Raw genomic sequence first — 20292 nt, 5'->3', positions numbered from 1 at the left:
ACATGGCCAATTGGGCAAGTTAGGGCAATGATACCACAAGCATCCTCGCCATTGTGTACATGAAGCTGCGGGGCCATGTGGCCCTGTAAGGGCAATGATGTCACAAGCATCCCCGCCCCTTTGCATATGTGCAGCTGTGGGGCCGTGTTAGGGCAATGCTGCCATCCCCGCTCCCCTGTGTCTGTGCAGCTGTGGGGTGTGGAATGACCTGGCTGCAGCTGATTGGACGGCAGTGGACGGGAGCGACGACTTTCTTCCAGGTTCGGAGTCCAGACCAAACCCAAGTTCATCCCCAGGTGTCACTGTAGGACAGGAAGTATGATACTGGCAAGATCACCAGGTACAAATAAAGGAAGAATAACCTAAATAGGAAAACTAATGCAGCCACCATATCCAAGTGCGCTGTGCTAGTATGCTGCAATATATGACAGCTTGGGGTTTAGATTTGAGCAGGAAATCTCCAATCCGCTGTCCCAGATAAGACACATCACAGCATTACTACACAGTGTGAGTAGCATGTCATTATCTGCCCTCATCATCCCGCAGCAGAGTGTGGCCATTGCATCTATATAGAGTGAAAAGGTGATTGACTCATTTTAATAATTGCACAGCAGGAAGGCAGGGAAGATCCCAAACAAGACTCTACATGAGGCCCAGCCTGGTCTACAGACAGGCAGACAGAGCATTGCATCATGTGCTAAACCGCTTTCCATCTCTAACCCGTCTGTTATGACCTGAAATCCGCAGAGCATCAGGAAAGCTGGACTCCAAAAACGAAAAACTTTCATTTAAATATGTACATACATTAAAGGGGAACTGCAGTCTGCTCACATCATTTGTAATAAAAACAGCTTTGCCATTCTGAAGCTTCCCTCCAACCACTTTGCATATTATTTTATATATACTGTGATTCTTTACTTGCCAAATCTGGTGCAGAAATCTCCCTCCGCGGAGTCTGGCTGCAACCATATTAACTGTGGGCAGCTGAAGCTGCTGCCTGTTCACTTCATGGATTTACACCTCCAGCTCTGCAGCTCTCATTGGCCCTCTTATGACTCACCCCCCACCCCTTGCTTCCTGGCAAACTCTCACAAGAGAGAGAGAGCTGTGCATGATGTCATAAGTCTAGGCTAATGACCAGACAAGAAACAGGAAGTGGGCTGTATAAGGGATTTACTGGCATAAAAAAAATGTTTTACTATCCAAAGTTATTATAAGGACAGAAGATTTCATAGATGGAAAGTTGAAAAAATGACTGAAGTTCCGCTTTAATGGACACAAAGGATACATTGTACGTTTACTGTGTGCACAAATGTGTTTGCAAACCCAGATATTACTTTGTAGCAGTGACATTATCACTGGGCTGTACATAGCCTGCGCAGCTAGCAGGGCTGTGGGAGGGGCCCAGCAGGCCCCACCCACTGTAGAAAAATATGGGGAGGGGAGACAAGCAGAGAGAGAGCAGAGCTGTGGGAGGGGCCCAGCAGGCTCCACCCACTACAGAAAACTATAGGAGGGGGCGGAGACAAGACCAGTCCCCTCTGCACAAGGAGAAAGAGCAGAGCTGTGGGAGGGGCCCAGCAGGCTCCACCCACGACAAAAAACTACATGAGGGGGCGGAGACAAGAGCAATCCCCCTGCACAAGGAGAGAGAGCAGAACTGTGGGAGGGGCCCAGCAGGCTCCACCCACTACAGAAAACTACAGGAGGGGGGCGGAGACAAGACCAGTCACCCTGCACAAGGAGAGAGAGCAGAACTGTGGGAGGGGCCCAGCAGGCTCCACCCACTACAGAAAAGTACAGGAGGGGGGCGGAGACAAGACCAGTCACCCTGCACAAGGAAAGAGATCAGCAGTGAGCAGTCTTTTTTACAGGAAGTCTCACACTGGATTACTGCACAGATCTGGAAGAAATACACAAAGATCACCGAGATTCCAGAAGAAGACACATGAGGAATGGATTTAGAGGATATTTATTTTTGCCTGGAGTGAAGCTTTAAAAAGGACTACCTGTGATATTACACCAATATTAAAATCTGCCGATCTGCAGCCGTTTCAATGTACACAGAAGCATGGAGTAACATTGGTCATATAATATCCTATCAACTTATACCTAAGCCCAAGACACACCATACATGACTACACAAAAATTCATTACAGAAAATAAAATGTGCAATTTTCAAATTATTGTTGTTATTATTACTACTATTATTATATAAATATAATTACACAACTAGTGTACACTATTTTCCAATCTGCAGCTTTTAATAAAATACCTGCTGATCCTGCCATGAAGGGTCTTGTTCAGGCATTTCCTGTTGTCGGGATACAACACCTTGTCCCTGTCCTTCAAGTGGTTATACTGGGATGATGCCTGCAGCTATAGGCATCATCCTGGTATTCAGTGGCGGCTGGTGGTATTTTTTTTTTGGGGGGGCGGCAAAGAGTGCAGACGCCACCCCTACTCCCCCCCCCCCCGGGTCAGTTGGTGCACTTGCCCCATTCATGGCGGGCAGTCCCGGGCGGCTCCCCCGGCTCACCTCCGCGGGCATCATGAGCAGCTTCTCCTTCCCCTGCTCGGCGGCTTCGGTCTCCTCCCTCCTCCTCGACTGCGAATCAGAACGCTTCTCCTTTCGGCCAATCGGGAAACGGGTCTCAGACCCGTGCGGAGAGGCGATTCAGTGTGAGAATAGGGAATATTCCATCGCTATGCTCACACACCTGGGTGGGCTCCGGGTGCATTTTCAGCGTTCTTTGAAGCCTATTAGAGCCTCTGGCTCTAATCGGTGCTTCAAAAACCACCCACCCCACTTTGGAATTCATGCGACCACCGTCTTGAAAGGGGCCAGACGCATGGAAAGGGGGGTGGTGGCGATTGATAGGGGAGGCGGCAATGTATAGGGGAGGCAGCGATGGATAGGGGAGGCAGCGATGGATAGGGGAGGAGGCGATGTATAGGGGAGGCAGTGATGGACAGTGGAGGCAGCGATGGATAACGGCGATTGATAGGGGAGGTGGTGGTGGATAGGGGAGGAGGCAATGGATAGGGGAGGCAGTGATGGATAACGGCGATGGATAGGGGAGGCGGGGGATGGATAGGGGAGGCGGCGATGGATAGGGGAGGCAGTGATGGATAGGGGAGGCGGCGATGTATAGGGGAGGCAGTGATGGATAGGGGAGGCAGTGATGAATAACGGCGATGTATAGGGGAGGCGGCGATGGATAGAAGAGGCGGAGATGTATAGGGGAGGCAGCAATGGATAGGGGAGGCGGTGATGGATAGGGGAGGTGGCGATGGATAACGGCGATGGATAGGGGAGGTGACGATGGATAACGGCGATGGATAGGGGAGGTGGTGATGGATAACGGCGATGGATAGGGGAGACGGGGGTGGATAGGGGAGGTGGGGATGGATAGCGGCGATGGATAGGGGAGGCGGCGATGAATAGGGGAGGCGGCGATGGATAAGGGAGGCGATGATGGATAAGGGAGGCGGCGATGTATAGGGGAGGCAGCGATGGATAGGGGAGGCAGCGATGGATAGGGGAGGCGGCGATAGATAGGGGAGGATGTGATGGATAGGGGAAGCGGTAATGGATAGGGGAGGTGGCAATGTATAGGGGAGGCAGCGATGGATGGGGGGGGGGGGCGGTGATGGATAGGGGAGGCGGCGATGGATAGAGGAAGCGGCGATGGATAGAGGAAGAGGCGATGGATAGGGGAGGTGGTGATGGATAGAGGAAGCGGCGATGGATAGAGGAAGAGGCGATGGATAGGGGAGGCGGCGATGGATAGAGGAAGAGGCGATGGATAGGGGAGGTGGCAATGGATAGCGACGATGGATAGGGGAGACGGGGATGGATAGGGGAAGCGGGGATGGATATTGGCGATGGATAGGGGAGGTGGCGATGGATAGGGGAGACGGGGATGGATAGGGGAGGCGAGGATGGATAGGGGAGACGGGGATGGATAGGGGAGGCGGGGACAGATATCGGCGATGGATAGGGGAGGCGGAGATGCCCCTTCCGGTATTGTTTCTTTCTGGAGGCCTTTTTTGTTGAGGATCGGATGGTAGGGTTGCCACTTTTTCTTCCAATCAAACCCGAACACTTTAGAGGTGCACAGTAATTTTTTTTTTTTTTAGTATACAATATATAGGATTGTAACAGACCCGGGACACCTTTGGGTACTCCAAAGAGAATAGTAATGTGGTGCACATAGTACCCCCTCACCCTCCTGTCAGGCCCTGTTTCCGAGCCACATTCCTGTCTGAATCATGTGTCCGGGTTTCAGGTGGCCTGGCGGGTGGGGTCAGGCGGGGGAACCATCCCCCCGGTAGAAGACAGTGATTATCCCTAGCGGCTATAGCAGTCACTTGCAATAATCATCAGAAAATCCGTCAGGCTGGTTGTACCCATGTTGATCAATCGATCAACTTGGTACATTCAGCCTGCCCATTAACAATTTGAATCTCTGACGATTCCTGCTGAACCAGCCAAAATTCGAACCGTGTATGGCTGACTTTAGATCAAGTGTAGTATCAGTTCTTATCAGTGTGCAGTAGGGGTGCTACGTCATCATTCTGGCTTTTTGTTAGGAATGGTTGGCTATAAGGTATCCCCGCTGGTATTAATGGGGGGCTCTGAAGACTAGTACCGGCTGAAACAGAAACTGGGGCACCCACAGGCAGTTGAGGCACTGGAGTAATTCCCCCGGGAAAACTGGATGGGCCCAGTTCCTTGAATGGGTCAGCCCATGGCCTTGTCTGCCCATGGGCTGAGAAGGCAAAGAGTCCATGGTGTCTGTGCCCCCTTTGGAGTGGTCGCCCCAGGGGTGCCCTTAGTAACACTTGGGTGTGGGACTCCACTGTGTGATCAGACACAAGGCCATGGCACTAAATACGTTTTCTGCACTGCTCCTCTATGGGCTAGACCTTTTGGCAATTTTTGCTACCAGGCCTCAGGGCTTAGCCAGTGCACATTGCACGACCACTATTTATGTACCCCCTTGGAGCCGACGCCTGCTGACCCCTTAAGGGGTTTTACATGTCGAGAGGCGGGGCACGGGCACGTCTTGAAGGCCATGTGACCGTCGTGATTGGCTGCCACGGCGGTCATATGATCAGAAAGCTCCCAATCGCAAGCAGCAATCTGGAGTTTTCTGCTAGCCGATGGTAACTGTGCTGGGAGGGTGCACTAATGCACCCAAATATGCAGCTGCTCGGCACCAAGGCCCGGCCGCTGAGAGGCCACATATTTGCGTGTGGCCAGCGCCAAGGAGTTAATTTATTTTTTTATGTGTGTGTTTTTTTTTCACTGGATGGAGGGTGTGGTCCTCGGGGCCTATCTTGAAGTCTAGGGGGAGGATGTGTGGCCATTAGGTTCCTTCCTCCCCTGGAAGGAGTGGGAGAGCCCCTCTACTTAGTACTTGCTAGTCAGCTTTGGCTGGCCATGAGTAGAGGGGTCTGCCAGGCCTTTTGACTAGGTGGACCAAGTTCGAAACCTTGCCCCTGCACATCCTTAAAGCCTCGTACACACGATTGGGTTTTCCGCATACAAAACCGCTGACTTTTGTCCGAAGGGCGTTGGCCCCAAACTTGTCTTGCATACAAGCGGCACACAATTGTCGGCCAACAAACACGAACGTAGTGACGTACTACATGGTTTTTCAGCTCTTTAGCGCCACCCTTTGGGCTCCTTCTGCTAATTTCGTGTTAGTAGAAGTTTGGTGAGTGTTGATTCGCGCTTTTCATTTCGCACTTTTCATTTCGCGCTTTTCAGTTCGTTTCTGAACGGCCGTTCGTAACCAGCCATGTTGCTGAATCGGAGGAGATACATGTTATTTATTATTGGCCTTGGAGTTATTGCTTTGACCCAAGTCCAGTCCAGGAACAGGAGGAGGAGGATTTCTTGGACCAAAAATTGGTTGCTTTATTAATCGTGACCAATTATGTCATATGCCTTTGCTGCGGGAGCTCCAGGAGAATAATCCGGATGATTTTTGGAATTATCTCCGGATCACGGACCCCTGCTTTCACCAACTCTTGGCATTGTTAACCCCCTATATGAAGAAGCAGGACACATGCATGAGGCTTTTATTTTATTTTTTGGTTGAATAATAATGATTTGATTTGGTATATTTTCTATATTTTTGGATGCATAGAATGTACTTTTATTTTAAGTTCAATTGGTAGATAGCATGTCTAATTTTTTTTGTTTTCTTTCTTTAATGCACAATAAAAAAATAGTGTAGAATAATTCTTGGCTATGTGTTTTACTTCAAATGACAGTTTGGGAGTTGGCAGTTACATTTAAAAAAATACAATGTAAAATTGACAAGGGACACCAACATAGTTGTATCTTTGATCTTAAAAACTGCGGGATAATGGTGTTGTGGTAACTTGCACCAAAACGAAAAATAACAAACATAATAATATTATTCTTGATATCACTAGAAAAAAAAGCCTTTGAAAATTTATTTGCATTAAACTCCATCAGTATCACCAGCAAAGCAGCTTCATTATTATCCCATTAAAGAAGAAGAGAATTGTGCGCTGCATTTCGAGATTTCATAATTTGCCGCGTCACGAACGTTTATTCTCCATTATGAACGCTAGTTTACAAGACCGACCGCTTCTGGCTCGTCCTTGTTTCCCGAGCATGCGTGTTTGTACTTTGGACTTTTGTCCGACGGACTTGTGTACACACGCTTGGAAAATCCGAAAACAAACATTTGTCCGTGGAAAATTTTAAAGCCTGCCATCCAACATTTGTTTGCGGAAAATCCCGCAACAATTGTGCGATGGAGCGTACAAACGGTAGGATTTTCCGCCAACAGCCTCTCATCATACATTTCCCGTCAGAAAATTGGATCGTGTGTACGAGGCTTAAGTGCACTTTTTTGTGTGCGTTTTCACATGCACCTTTTTGGACACTTAATCGTTTTTGTTTTTGCGCACCAATGTGGATTTAAAAGGGAGTGGTGACCAGGGTCACGGGGGTGCCAACACACATGAACAATCCCTAACCCAACCCTAAATAGCCAAGCTGGCCAAACATTTTCTAACGTGTTTAGGCACCTTAGAGCTTCCCTGCTGGTTTGTTGAAGAGTGACATCCAATGAGTGAGATAATATTCTTATTAAATACAGACTCTTTCTGTACTGGACTACCATCAATAAGCAACATACAACCATTCGAAACACTATAAATCCATCCCGTGACATTGATCTGCTGGCCTGATAACCCCCTACCTCTACCGCAGGGCATGCACTATTTTTTATATAGGGTGGAGGAACTCCCAGTATATGGCTCCCAGCTATGAAAGGGTTGTGAGGGTATTGTGTACGAGGAGAGGAGGGCAAGGCTCTAATTAAGATGTATGTGATCACAGCTCTAGCATGAGTAACAACACCCTTCATTATGGTAATGGGATAGGGCATTGTCTCCAAAGACCTCGGACCTCAACCCATTGTCAGAGGATACAATGAAACTATAAATGCTTGTGAAACTAAATGAAATGTTTCGATCTATAAATACAAAATACCATTTTTCTATAGAGTAGGGAAGACTTAAAACGGACCTTCACCCGAAAGGTGATGTTGTGCCGCCCTGCCTCGTCCCTCCTCTGTCTCTTACAAGTGGATTTTTTAAAGTACTTTATTTGTGCTGAAAAACTTAAAAAAATTCTCCCCGCCCCCATGTGCGTGTGCCACAGGGCCTGGGTCCACGAGAGCACTGTGGCGCATCTTATTGCCCCGGCCACGTGTGCACCGGTAGGGTTTCCCACTCATGTGCAAACACTGCTAGCAGGCAAATCTGAAATTTTTTTCATATGTCTGCATGTGCACAGATGTGTGGCCAAGCTCTGCCAGGACTTGAAGCCCGGGCAGAGCCAGTGGGCATTATAGTCACGGCCACGGACAGTGGCGGCTGGTGCCCCCCTCTCGCCAGGTCCGTACTTACCCCATCCAGGTCACGGACGGCTTCCCCGGCTTCTCCTCCCGGCCAAGCCGGTCTTAAGACCCACTTCCTGTCCTGATTGGCCAGGAAGAGAAGCAGGAAGACAATAGCACATGTTGATTCGCTAATGTTACAAGTGGGTGGGCTCGGGGCGAAGTGCTCTAATCACGTGCTTAAAAAAAAAACACTCATAAAAATCTATGCGTCTGGCTCCCCGCATGGAGATTAGGAGCTGAGGCATGCAGAGTAGAGGCCGGCACATGAAGATTAGGGTCCCCCGTGTCCCTTATGGACCGGCCGCCACTGGCCATGGATAAGGGGGTACCACCATTTCTCCTACATGGGGCCCAGGCCAGCAGGGGGGCCCAGGCAGCTGGGTAGATTGTATGTGGGCAGGGAGGGTGCTCGGCATCGGCACAACAGAGGGGGGGGCAATTATGTGTAACTGGTCCCCTGTATAGACCTTTCCGCAGCAGCTGAAAGCTGGCTTCTTCTTCTCTCCCTCCTGTCGTCTTTTAGCTGCTGCAGAGAGAGCCATATGGGGGATCTGTTCCAGTAATTGTCCCCCCCCACACTGATCACCCTCCCCGTGCACCATATGTTTCCCTATACTGCCCAAGCCTCCATGTGTGCCCCCCTCCCCCATCCCCTACAGTGCTGTCAGTTTTCCTCCTCTCCTTCCTACCAGCAGCTGCAATCACACAAAATGATCCTTCTGGATGGAGAGCGGTGGAAAAATCTGGTAAATATGTCACATTTACCAGCCCCTTCCTTTCCTGAATAAACACAATGAGTGATCAGTACTGTTCATTCATAACTGAAGCATAGTAAACTGTGTTTATTTGGGGGGGGCCCTGTCAGGTTGGCCGTACGGGGCCCCGTGGTTTCTAACAGCAGCCCTGACCATAGCGGTGGCTCCCGAGGGAGGGGAGGAGTCACCACAGGAGGTGGACTGAGGTTCCACTTTCAGACACCTGTCAGATTATTTATTTTTATTTCCACTCTGCCAGATATCCTTTGATTGAAAAATGGAAGAAGCTGGGTGGAAAATTGGTGGTGGTGGGCCCGGTTAGGGCCCGGGCTATTGCCTCGGGTTACGGACTTGTGGTCGACTCTGCGTATGCCTGAGAAGAGGTGAAAGTAAAGGAGCGCCCGGTGTCCAGTAGATGCAGGTTTTAACCTGTTTTATTTGGAGTAACAGCAATAAAATGAGGCCAATGTGTTTCAGGGGGAACTAGGACCCCCCCTTCATCTGGGCTGCTGTTGAAAGCTATTAAAGAATGGTCCTGTTGGGGACTGCCTTTGGCACATGGATCGGTTCCATAGGTGTCCGAACGCTCCCTCTGAACCTACAGCCAATGTTCGGACACCCATGGGTCCGATCCATGTGCCAAAGGCAGTCCCCAACAGGACCATTCTTTAATAGCTTTCAACAGCAGCCCTGATGAAGGGGGAGCCATTGTTCCCCCGAAACGCGTTGGCCTCATTTTATTGCTGTTACTCCAAATAAAATGGTTTAAAACCCTACATCTACTGGACTCCGGGTGCTCCTATAATTTCACTTTTTCTTTTTAATCCTGAATGGCACCCCAAACTCGGTGTGATTTTTCTGCGATTGTCACATGGTAAAACACGCAAGAATTGCAGCAAAATGTGCGTGAAAAATCGCACCTGGCTCAGGGCCAAAATTGAGTCATTGAAATCCTTTTGGGTGACAAATGCACATAGGGCAGCCTATTCAAGTGAATTGGCTGCTCTAAACGCAACACGCGGAATTGCGTGAAAATCATGCTCACAAAATCGTGAGCGGGAACGCTTGTTCCTGTTACACAGTATGTGAAAACAAAGGTTTTCCTGAACTTTTACCCAGCAGGAATAATCAATAAACAAAATATAGGGACATACTTTCTTTCAAAAGTTGAAGCTTATCTGCCTCCTCCCTCCCCCTCCGGTGCCTTTCAGGGGGGGAGGGGGGAGCAGGTACCTGTTTTTGACAGGTGCCCATCACCCACTTTCGGCAGATTGTGCCGTGGCAACCTCGGCAACCCTCATTCTTCCTCTGCTGCCAGTTAGAAAGCACCTCCTAGCCCAAATCCTCTACCACTTAAGTCTCCCCTCTGAGCACAAATCCCCCCCCCCCCCCACTCCAAATCCCCCCTCCTAGCAAAATTACCCCCCTATCATTCCTACTAGCATAAATCCCCTCCCCCAAAAAACATTTCCAATCTTAGCACAAATCCCACCCCCTAGCACAAATCCTCTTCACCCATCCCCCTTCCCAACACAAATCCCCACTCCTAGCGCACCTTCCCAAATTTCTAGAACAATTCTCACCCCCTACCACCCCTTCCCTCTCCCAACACAAATCTCCCCCCCCCCTTAATCTCCTCATGGTGCCCCCCTCTTCACATTATAACACAGTGCCCAGGGCAGCTACCCCTCCTGCCCACCCCTTTTCTCTACCCTGATTACATATACAATGCACACCTCATGGGCACCTATGTCTCTGATTTAAAGGGATACTCCTTACTTTTTTTTTTTTTTAAGGAAATTAGCATTTATGGCAAGGTTTCTCAACCAGGGTTCCTCCGGAGGTTGCCAGGAGTTAGGAGCAGCAGTTTTTGTCTCTCAGATAGGTTCCCGGTGACACCATTGATCTTTTTAGCTATCTGTAAGGGGGTCATTCTTCCCAATGGCCACAAGTGTAAGGAGCATTCTTCCCACTGACATTCACACTACTAATGTATCATCAAGGGGTTCCCTGAGACCGGAAAGTCCTTTCATGGGTTCCTCTGTGGTGAAAAGGCTGAGAAAGGCGGATCTATGGTTATGAAATCTGAACAATCAGAAGCTTTCTTTATTTATGTGCAGGACTAAATCTCAATTTCTCCATATTCTGTCATTTTCTTTTCATAATTACATTGCTAAAGGATCAGTCCAACCCATACTGATATACCAGTTTCTGGTAGAGGCTGCAGAGCTGACCTTTCCCTCTATTTCTCGGAAGCTCTATTGGCAATGGTGAGATCTCTGTATTGCACTCCAATTATGAGGGACTCCCACCATCTCTGCCCGATATTTTGTTATTTTACATTACAGAGAGTGTAAGAAAAGGAGCAGGAACACACAAAGGGTGGAAGGAAACACCCAAAACCCCAATCTGGACTGATAAAAAAATCAGTAATTGTGGAAAAGACATGGCATACTATGATACAGGTTTTAGATCAGTGGTCTCCAAACCGCGGCCCGGGGGCTGGATGTGGCCTTCTGCTTGCCTTTATCTGGCCCTTGGGACACTATTTTACCAACTGACACCAACAATGGAGCACCGTTCCACATACTGACACCATCAATGAGGCACTATTCTTCTCATTGATATCAACAATGGGGCACTATTCCTTCCATCAAAACCAATGATGGGGCACTGATGCCGGGGCATTTTCTACTCCCCCTGGACATCCTCCAGCCCCCCTAAAGCCTATAGGACAGTAAACTGGCCCTTTGCCTAGAAAGTTTGGAGACTCCTGTTTTAGATACACCAAAAGCTAAGAGACTAGGGGCTAACTCAACCCACCAGGCTCCGCCTATAACTAACAGATCAAATTTTGGGTGGACGATCCCTTTGATTCAATTTTTTTTTTGTCTGAGGGGCTTTTGTTAGTGTGCCTCTGAGACAGCATTGTGCTTAGGTGAAAGCCATCAGCAAATTGTCTTTTGAAAAAATATATATTTATATAAAATGTATATATATTTAAATTGTTTGCATCTATTAACAAACTCATATTATATTCTATATTATATTTTCATTATTTTTTAAATATTGATCAGAATCCCAAAACTATACCTCTCACACATGTACAGATAGAGATAGCGGCGCTAATATAAATTGTGTAAAATAATGGGTCAGAGCAGCATAATGCCTATGACCCTCTACTTATACATAAAAATAAATAATAGTGTCATTAAAAATATTATTTTTATCATGAAAAGAAATTTCATTAACACCCAGTGAAAAGTGTCACTATAAATAATAAATTACAAGAAATGAATGACTAAGTTCAACAGTTGTTTTTCAATTTTCTTGTGTGAAAAATCTTCTACTTTTCCACCACACCACTGTGATAGTGACACTACTCCCTCTGAAGAGCGCACTCACCAGATTGTATAGCCTCCCACTCTCGTGTTCGGCAAAACAGCAATTGAACCACACTTGGGTTGCATGTGATGAACCGTGACTCCAATCAAGCCAGCTCGTGTAACCATGCCCAAGACATGTTTCGTCGAAAAGACTTCTTCAAATGGGATTGGCTACACGGATGGTTCATCAATCCTTATATACTATACCTACTATACCTTATATACTATCTGTGATCATGTGATCACTATCTGTGATGATAGTATATAAGGATTGATGAACCATCCATGTAGCCAATCCCATTTGAAGAAGTCTTTTTCGACGAAACATGTCTTGGGCATGGTTACACAGCATTCCATTGCACTGACATTAAATGCTGCTGTCTGAGGAGGACTACACCGATCGGATGGCTGGGCCTTAGAAAGTTGGATGAGAGATACACCAGTTTACACTTCAGGTCCGCTGTGACCGCGGTGCACCGTTGGATCACTGATCCTGTTGCTTGCAGTGCTTGCTGTGGTTTTTTTATAAAGGCTTTTATGTTTCAGTTTTCTCTGTCACAATTGCACTAATACGGCTACAACAAATCAAGTATGTTTCAGTTTAAAAGTGAGTGTAACCATTGAAGTGTGTTTGAAGTGATTTTAATAAATCTGTCAAAATGGTATCACGCTATGTGGAGCACTTTATTCATTTTTTCACATATGGAGCTGGCTTGATTGGATTCACGGTTCATCACATGCAACCCAGGTGTGGTTCAATTGCTGTTTTGCCGAACACGAGAGTGGGAGGCTATACAATCTGGTGAGTGCGCTCTTCAGAGGGAGTGTTGTCACTATCACAGAGGTGTGGTGGAAAAGTAGAAGATTTTTCACACAAGAAGATTGAAAAACTGTTGAACTTAGTCATTCATTTCTTGTAATTTATTATTTATAGTGACACTTTTCACTGGGTGTTAATGAAATTTCTTTTCATGATAAAAATAATATTTTTCATGACACTATTATTTATTTTTATGTATAAGTAGAGGGTCATAGGCATTATGCTGCTCTGACCCATTATTTTACACAATTTATATTAGCGCCGCTATCTCTATCTGTACACGTGTGAGAGGTATAGTTTTGGGATTCTGATCAGTTTACCTACTTATTTAAGTGGCAGCTTTTTTCACTGTACACTGTGTATGTACACACATTTTGTATTCATTTACACATCTTTTATATAGCTTTGCACTTTTCTTTGGCGCAGTGGAGTAAGAGAGATTCAGGGGCGGTTTATTTGTATATCTCTTGCTACAAACCATTTTTTAAATATTATTTGATTATTTCTATTAATATTTTGTAAATAATATATGACGATATGATATATATAATGAATATTTTGTAAACAAAGGCACATTTAAGCCTTGTACACACAGGTAGTTTTTTTTTTTTTTTCATTTAACCCGGCCAGCTGAATGAAAAAAAAAACAAAAAAACGTAGGTGCTCGCTGTACTAGGTAGGGCCGGTTATACACAATTCAAATTAATTCCATTCAAACCAGGAGGAACTGGGCACATCCAGTTTTCCCAGGGAATTATCCCTGCATCCCAGCTGCCTGTTGGCACCCCAGTTTCTGTTCCAGCTGGCACTAACCTTTAGAGCCCCCATCATACCAGCAGGGATACTATACAGTCAGCCATTCCTACCAAAAGGCCAGAATGATGGTGTAGCACCCCTACTGGACACTAAAGGCCCTTTCACACTGGGGCGGGGGCGGCGTCGGCAATAAAGCGTCGGTATTGTAAGCGGCGCTTTACCGTCGGTATTCAGCCGCTAGCGGGGGGTTTTACCCCCGCTAGCGGCTGAGAAAGGGTTAAAAACCACCGGAAAGCACCTCTGCAGAGTCGCTTTGCCGGCGGTATAGCCACGATGTCCCATTGACAATGGGCAGGAGAGGTGAAGGAGCGGTATACACTCTCCGAAGATGCTGCTAGCAGGACTTTTTTTCCGGTCCTGCTAGCGCACCGCTCCAGTGTGAAAGCCCTCGGGGCTTTCACACTGGAGACAAAGCAGCGGCACTTTCGGGTCGTTTTGCAGGCGCTATTATTAGCGCAATAGCACCTGCAAACCGCCCCAGTGTGAAAGGGCCCTAATAACAACAGATACCACACTTGATCTAAGGCTGGCCATACACGGTTCGATATTTCGGCCAGTTCAGCTGGAACTGGCTGAGATTTAAACCATTAATGGGCAGGCTGAATGTACCAAGTTGGTCAATCGATAAACTTGGGCACAGACAGCCTTTCCGGGATTCTCTTGCAATCATCACTAGCGACAGCTATAGCTGCTAGCAAAAATCACTGTAATCACTGAGAAGAAAATGGCCCGGGAGGAAAACATTAAACACATTGGGGGTTATTTACAAAAGGCAAATCCACTTTGCACTACAAGTGCACTTGGAAGTGCAGCCGCTGTAAATCTGAGGGGTAGATCTGAAATGAGGGGAAGCTTTGCTGATTTTATCATCCAATCATGCGCAAGCTAAAATGCTGTTTTTTATTTTCCTTGCATGTCCCCCTCGGATCTATAGCGACTGCACTTCCAAGTGCACTTGTAGTGCAAAGTGGATTTTCCTTTACTAAATAACCCCCATTGTCTGTGTTGATGTGAGAATTGAGCAAAAAGGAACGAAATTCGATCCACGTATGGCCGGCCTACGTATCTATTGTGTTGGCTGCGAGTGCTGATCTGATATCGGTTGGCAGGTGGTTTTCCAGCATGCCCGTTCGACAGAAGCAAGGTGGACTTTAGGCCTGGCATCTGTTGGACAGACTGCTGTACAAACAGGCTAAATGTCAGCTGGTTGCTGTTGAACTGGTCTATACCGGTCGATATTCGGCCTGTTTGTACCCGCCTTTAGCTACAATTTCCCATTTTCCCTTTATATAGTGACTTTTGGGACAGTAAATAATATACTTGGGATATATATCTATATAGATATATAGATCTATATATCTATATATATATATATAGATATAGATATATATATATATATATATCTATATCTATATAGATATATATATATATATATATATATCTATATAGATATATATATATATTATACATATATATTATACAATTTACTTCATAAAACCTTTGTGTCTGAAGGCTATACCATGCTGAACAGAGTTAATTTGCCTTTATGATGGTAGGACATTGACATGGAGACACACATTTTGAAATGTTATACATTTTGTTTTTTTTCTAGTTGAAGGATAACACTCACAAAATTGAATGTACAATACTGACACCCTTGAGAGGGACCCCAATCATATCTGTGACTTATAATGCATTTGAATTAAAAAAAAAAAAAAAACAAGAAATGTTGAATGTGTTAATTTTGTATTTATTTTGAAAAAATATATATAATCTGTGTAACAAAAATGTAACAAAAAGTGCATTAGAAACATATTTACAAATACTTGTTGCACGTAGCCCTGTCACTTTAACCTTTTAGCTGCCAGTGGGGCTTTTGTTCTTCCTCTATAAGAGGACCCTTCTGGAGCCAACTGGTTAAACATGACCTAATGCATATCGCATTTACTTATTAAACAACCCTTTGGGTTTACCAGGGTCTAAATTGTACCCCCTTATTTTTAATCCCTATATGAGGACTAAATTGCCCACAGTGTATTGCCTAGGATAATTCCATGCAACAAGTGGATGTGTATTGCTGACACTATTTACAAAACAGTGCAATAAATTACAATGTAGCATTTGTTTTGTGTGTGTGTTTTTTTTTTTTTTTTTTTTTCTTTTTTTAAGTCTCTGTTTTGCTGTTTCACCATGGCCTCCAGATGGCGCTAGAAGGCTGTGGTGGGCTGGGGGCAGGCCTTTGTGCAGGAGGCTGGCTGGGGGAAGAGCACAAGTCTGATCTTCTAGGGCTGAGATGGAGGATGATTCTGGAATTGTTCTGCTTGGGGTTGGGGGATTTTGTGCAGTCCAAGCAGCAAAGTTCAGGACTTCTCTTCAGGTGTTCTAGGAGACGGTTGCTGGTTTCTTCAGCAATAACATTGGTTTTGGTCAGAATACCGCTAAGACGGTCTAGGCAAGCTCTGTAGCCTTCTCTGTATTTCTCTGCAGAGTCTGAACAAAAAAAAAGAAAATGGTTATAATGTGATCCAACAGCCAAAGCTTGAATATACAAAACTGCTTAGTTGTCTAGTAAACAGCTCTACAGTTTTCTTTTCTGTCTAGTGCCATCACACCCTACCAGCCTGGATAATTTCCCGCCATAGACTAAAAGCCCATATTACTCTTTGCAATACACCCATATGATGAGATGGAGCTAACCTAAAGCTTGGTCATCATATATAATAAGGTAGTAGTTTGAAGCTTGGCCACTATATAGGTAGTAGTTTGAAGCTTGGCCAACATAATAAGGTAGTGGTTTGAAGCTTGGCCACCATATATAATAAGGTAGTGGTTTGATGCTTGGCTACCATATATAATAAGGTAGTGGTTTGATGCCTGACCATCATATATAATAAGATAGTGGTTTATTGCTTGGCCATCATATATAATAAGGTAGTGGTTTGATGCTTGGCCATCATATATAATAAGGTAGTGGTTTGATGCTTGGCCATCATATATATTAAGGTAGTGGTTTGATGCTTGGGCAGTGCCACCATATATAATAAGGTAGTGGTTTATTGCTTGGCCGTCATATATCATATCATAAGGTAGCAGTTTGATGGTTGGTAATCATATATAATAAGGTAGTGGTTGATGCTTCGTCTTCATACATAATAAGGCAGTAGTATGATGCTTGGCCACCATATATGTTAAGGTAGTTGGACACCATATGTAATAATGTAGTGGTTTAATGCTTGGTTGGTCATCATATATAATAAGGTAGTGGTTTGATGCTTGACCACCATATATATAATAAGGTAGCAGTTTAGTGCTTGGTCACCATATATAATAAGGTCATTTAATGCTTGGCCATCATATATAATAAATTAGTGGTTTGATCCCTGGTCACCATGTATAATAAGGTAGGGGATTATAGTTCTACAACAGCAGTAAAGCCACAATTACTAAAAATATTTTGGTTTGAAGGATTGGCATGCTCCCACTTTGTCTGAAGATTGCTAATTATTACTATTATTATTATTACTTACTTCTTACTTATTACTACCACATTTATTATTATTACTGCTATTAGAATTATTATTATTCAGTATGAAGACTTAAGTATTAACACTTACTTTGTGTTTGAACTGGAGGGATGTCTTTTAGGAATCGAACAGTCATCTCCAAAATATCAGCTTTTTCTAGCTTGGAATATCTGGAATTCTGTAAATACAAAAACATAAAAATTGTGGTTAAGAAACACATTTGGTAATATTACACCTTAAAAAAACAAAAAAAACTGCCGAAACGATAGGCACTCCATAGAACACAAGTGTCCCCCTTTTAGCTATTGTTTAATATTTTATGGCTTCAAATATAAATACATATATATATATATATATATATATATATATATATATATATATATATATATATATATATATATATATATATATATATTATAATAGAAATAATTTATGTACATGTATATGAATATTATTATATATATTAATGATTTTAGATGTTTAGGTCTTCTTTTGTTTTATTTGATTGCTTTTTTTTATGCAACATCACATAAAAATAAAAACCTACATATCCTTTTTTTTATTGCTTTTTTAATGCAACATCACATAAAAATAAAAACCTACATATCCTTTTTTTATTGCTTTTTTTTTTTAATGCAACATCACATAAAAACCTACATACTGCATTTAGCTAACATTATGAAGATGATATTTAAATGAAAAAAAAATACCACTTACATCTTTTCCAATAAGAGGCAGGATCAGTGTTTTCAGCTGGTTCAGGCTTTCATTAATTCTAGCCCTCCTTCGCTTTTCCATCAGAGGTTTGAGGGTCTGGAAATAAAATGTAATATTTGGTTACAATCATGCTGCCATGCTCATGAATGATGGAATCATAAAAGAAATCACAAGTATAGGAGGGTGGTCCAGCCTGTTGGTGTGCACTTACCTTCCTCAGCTCGCTGGCTTCTTTGCTTTTCTTGCCAGGCTTGGGTTGGTAGCTGTGGGTAGTAGATTCTGGGAGGATCATGCTAGGTGCCATGGCTCAGAGACAGGCTATACTCTCTCAGTGCTGGGTCGAAGTTGTGTGAAGGCTGCAGCTTCAGCTGCTTCTATTTATACAGCACCTCTGAGCCTGGCCCCGCCCACTGCTAACAATTTTTAGGATTGACAATAGCCCCTCTGGGGAGAATGCTCCCACCCCTCCCTTCTATATGAATTTATTACCGCCATCTGCTCAGGACAGGTAACTGACTTTGCCACTTGTATGCAAAAAAATAAATAACAATAAAATAAGAATAATTATATGAAATAAAAAAAGGGATACACATGATCCTTCCATCCACAACAAGGTGTTATCAGTTCCATCAACTCAAATGCAAATCGGTGTCATTACATTACTGTGTGATGTTTACAAATACAATGTTTTGTGTCTTGTAGTTTTATCCTATTGTGTGTTGTGTTTTATATACACAAAGTTTTAAAATGTATCTCTTATGCATCGGTTTCGTATATAATGATACTTTGTAATTCAATATTGGGTGTTTTAAGGCAAAAGGTCATTTTATAACATTTTTTTTTTACAATTTCATGCACTGATAGGCTTTATTTTTAGAAGAAACATAAAATATATCATGTATAATTTAAGGCAAAAAATGCATGTTCTATTTAAATATCATTGCTTAATGCAAAGAAAAAAAAAATCAATTTAACCAAAAAAATAAATAAATTAAAAAAACAGAGTGATAAGAATTACCCTCTGGATAGGTAATTACAGTGGACGCCCCCCCCCCCCCCCCAACCCCAAGCCAAGCTAAAGCATTAATAAATAAGACCTGCATTCTGATTGGCTGGTTTAGCAGCTTGCAATGCAATCGTATACAATATTATTGTCTGCATTATATTAAAATAGATTAAATAAAGGCTAAAGTGCTGGGTTACATTGTAAATTGTGGAAAAGTTGGATTATCCTCCCCTCACACACACACACCCCACCCCACCCAACCCCACCCCCCTTTGTCCCAAAAGAGCAGATAAAACATCTGAAATGACATATGAAAGCTTCAGCCTCGCCAATATATTAAAAACAAGAGCAGATGTTACATATGTCTATGCAAATCAGCCTTGCATTGATAACCTGGGTAGATGCTGCTGCCTGCACCTGGCTGGACTGTCCTGCAAGACTTAGGAGTCGTGTTCCCAGGGCTCTGATTGGTGGTTAGGCAGACCACGTGCCCCACCCCCCCTTCCCACTTCGAAGCTATTATCCCTTGTCTTCTGCTATGTTTGAATCTTCAGTTGGGATTTGAATATTGTAACACATATTGGCGTGGGTCCTTGTTCCCCCATCTGGGGGGGGGGCAATCTCTCACCACCCCCCTATTTGGGTAACAAAGTAGCCAGCAGCTGTCAGGGTGTCAGGGTGTCCTGGCCATGCCTGTGGTGTCCCCCCTCTCCTCTTACAGACCAGGCTTTGTTATAGGTGACATACAGAAGGCAGGTTTTCAGCTTGGGCTGGGATGGTAATAAACAAGAGGAAGCCAAAACAGCATCCCAAGCTGTAATTATCCTAAATTCCCACAAATCAGATGACTAGATCCTCCCTGGATATGTATTACCGGAGGAGGCCCTGAGGGAGGTGAGCAAGGCGTCTGCTGCCCATTGGGGCTCCTAGGATTTCTGCTGCCTTCATATATCACATATTGCTGATCATATTTATTATTTATTATTAACTTTGAAAAACACACCTCGTGTCTTGGTGGATACAATGTACAATAAGAATACAAATATCAGATTGCTGATCTGACATCGCACCAACTAATACCAGTAATATCGTCCATTCATGTCTATCATCTCTATTATTTCCCTTCATTCTATTCATTTCTCTACGATATCTCTTCATTCTCTTCCTTATATCCATTTCTCGGTCATCTCTCTTCATCCCCCTCATTTATCCATTTCTTTCTATCATCTCTCTTCATCCCCATCATTCTTTCTATCATCTTTCTTCATTCCATTCATTCTTTTCTATCATCCCTCTTCATCCTTCATTCTATC

General features: G+C 44.3%; 1 protein-coding gene across 1 annotated transcript; it reads right to left on the bottom strand.

The window, feature by feature from the left end:
• Positions 1-15466: 15466 nt before the first annotated feature.
• On the bottom strand, positions 15467-18353 carry HES2 (hes family bHLH transcription factor 2). Its single transcript, XM_073601390.1, has 4 exons — positions 18185-18353; positions 17974-18069; positions 17347-17434; positions 15467-16222 (listed from the first exon to the last, which is right to left on the bottom strand). Exons 1-4 carry the CDS (start codon positions 18275-18277, stop codon positions 15918-15920), a joined length of 582 nt encoding a protein of 193 aa, XP_073457491.1. The 5' UTR covers positions 18278-18353; the 3' UTR covers positions 15467-15917.
• Positions 18354-20292: the final 1939 nt, after the last annotated feature.

Source organism: Aquarana catesbeiana, linkage group LG10 (assembly GCF_042186555.1).
Source record: "Aquarana catesbeiana isolate 2022-GZ linkage group LG10, ASM4218655v1, whole genome shotgun sequence".
In the NCBI taxonomy this organism is placed as follows: domain Eukaryota; kingdom Metazoa; phylum Chordata; class Amphibia; order Anura; family Ranidae; genus Aquarana; species Aquarana catesbeiana.
Note: the sequence above shows the minus strand (reverse complement) of the source record. Positions and strands in the feature narration are given on the sequence as shown.

Excerpts from the sequence above, each read along its gene's own strand:
- HES2 (XM_073601390.1), bottom strand. The coding sequence starts at position 18,277 with ATGGCACCTAGCATGATCCTCCCAGAATCTACTACCCACAGCTACCAA. Across the intron at positions 18,070-18,184 it reads AAGCCAGCGAGCTGAGGAAG|ACCCTCAAACCTCTGATGGA; the intron begins GTAAGTGCACAC and ends TTTTATTTCCAG. Across the intron at positions 17,435-17,973 it reads TGCCTCTTATTGGAAAAGAT|AATTCCAGATATTCCAAGCT; the intron begins GTAAGTGGTATT and ends TTGTATTTACAG.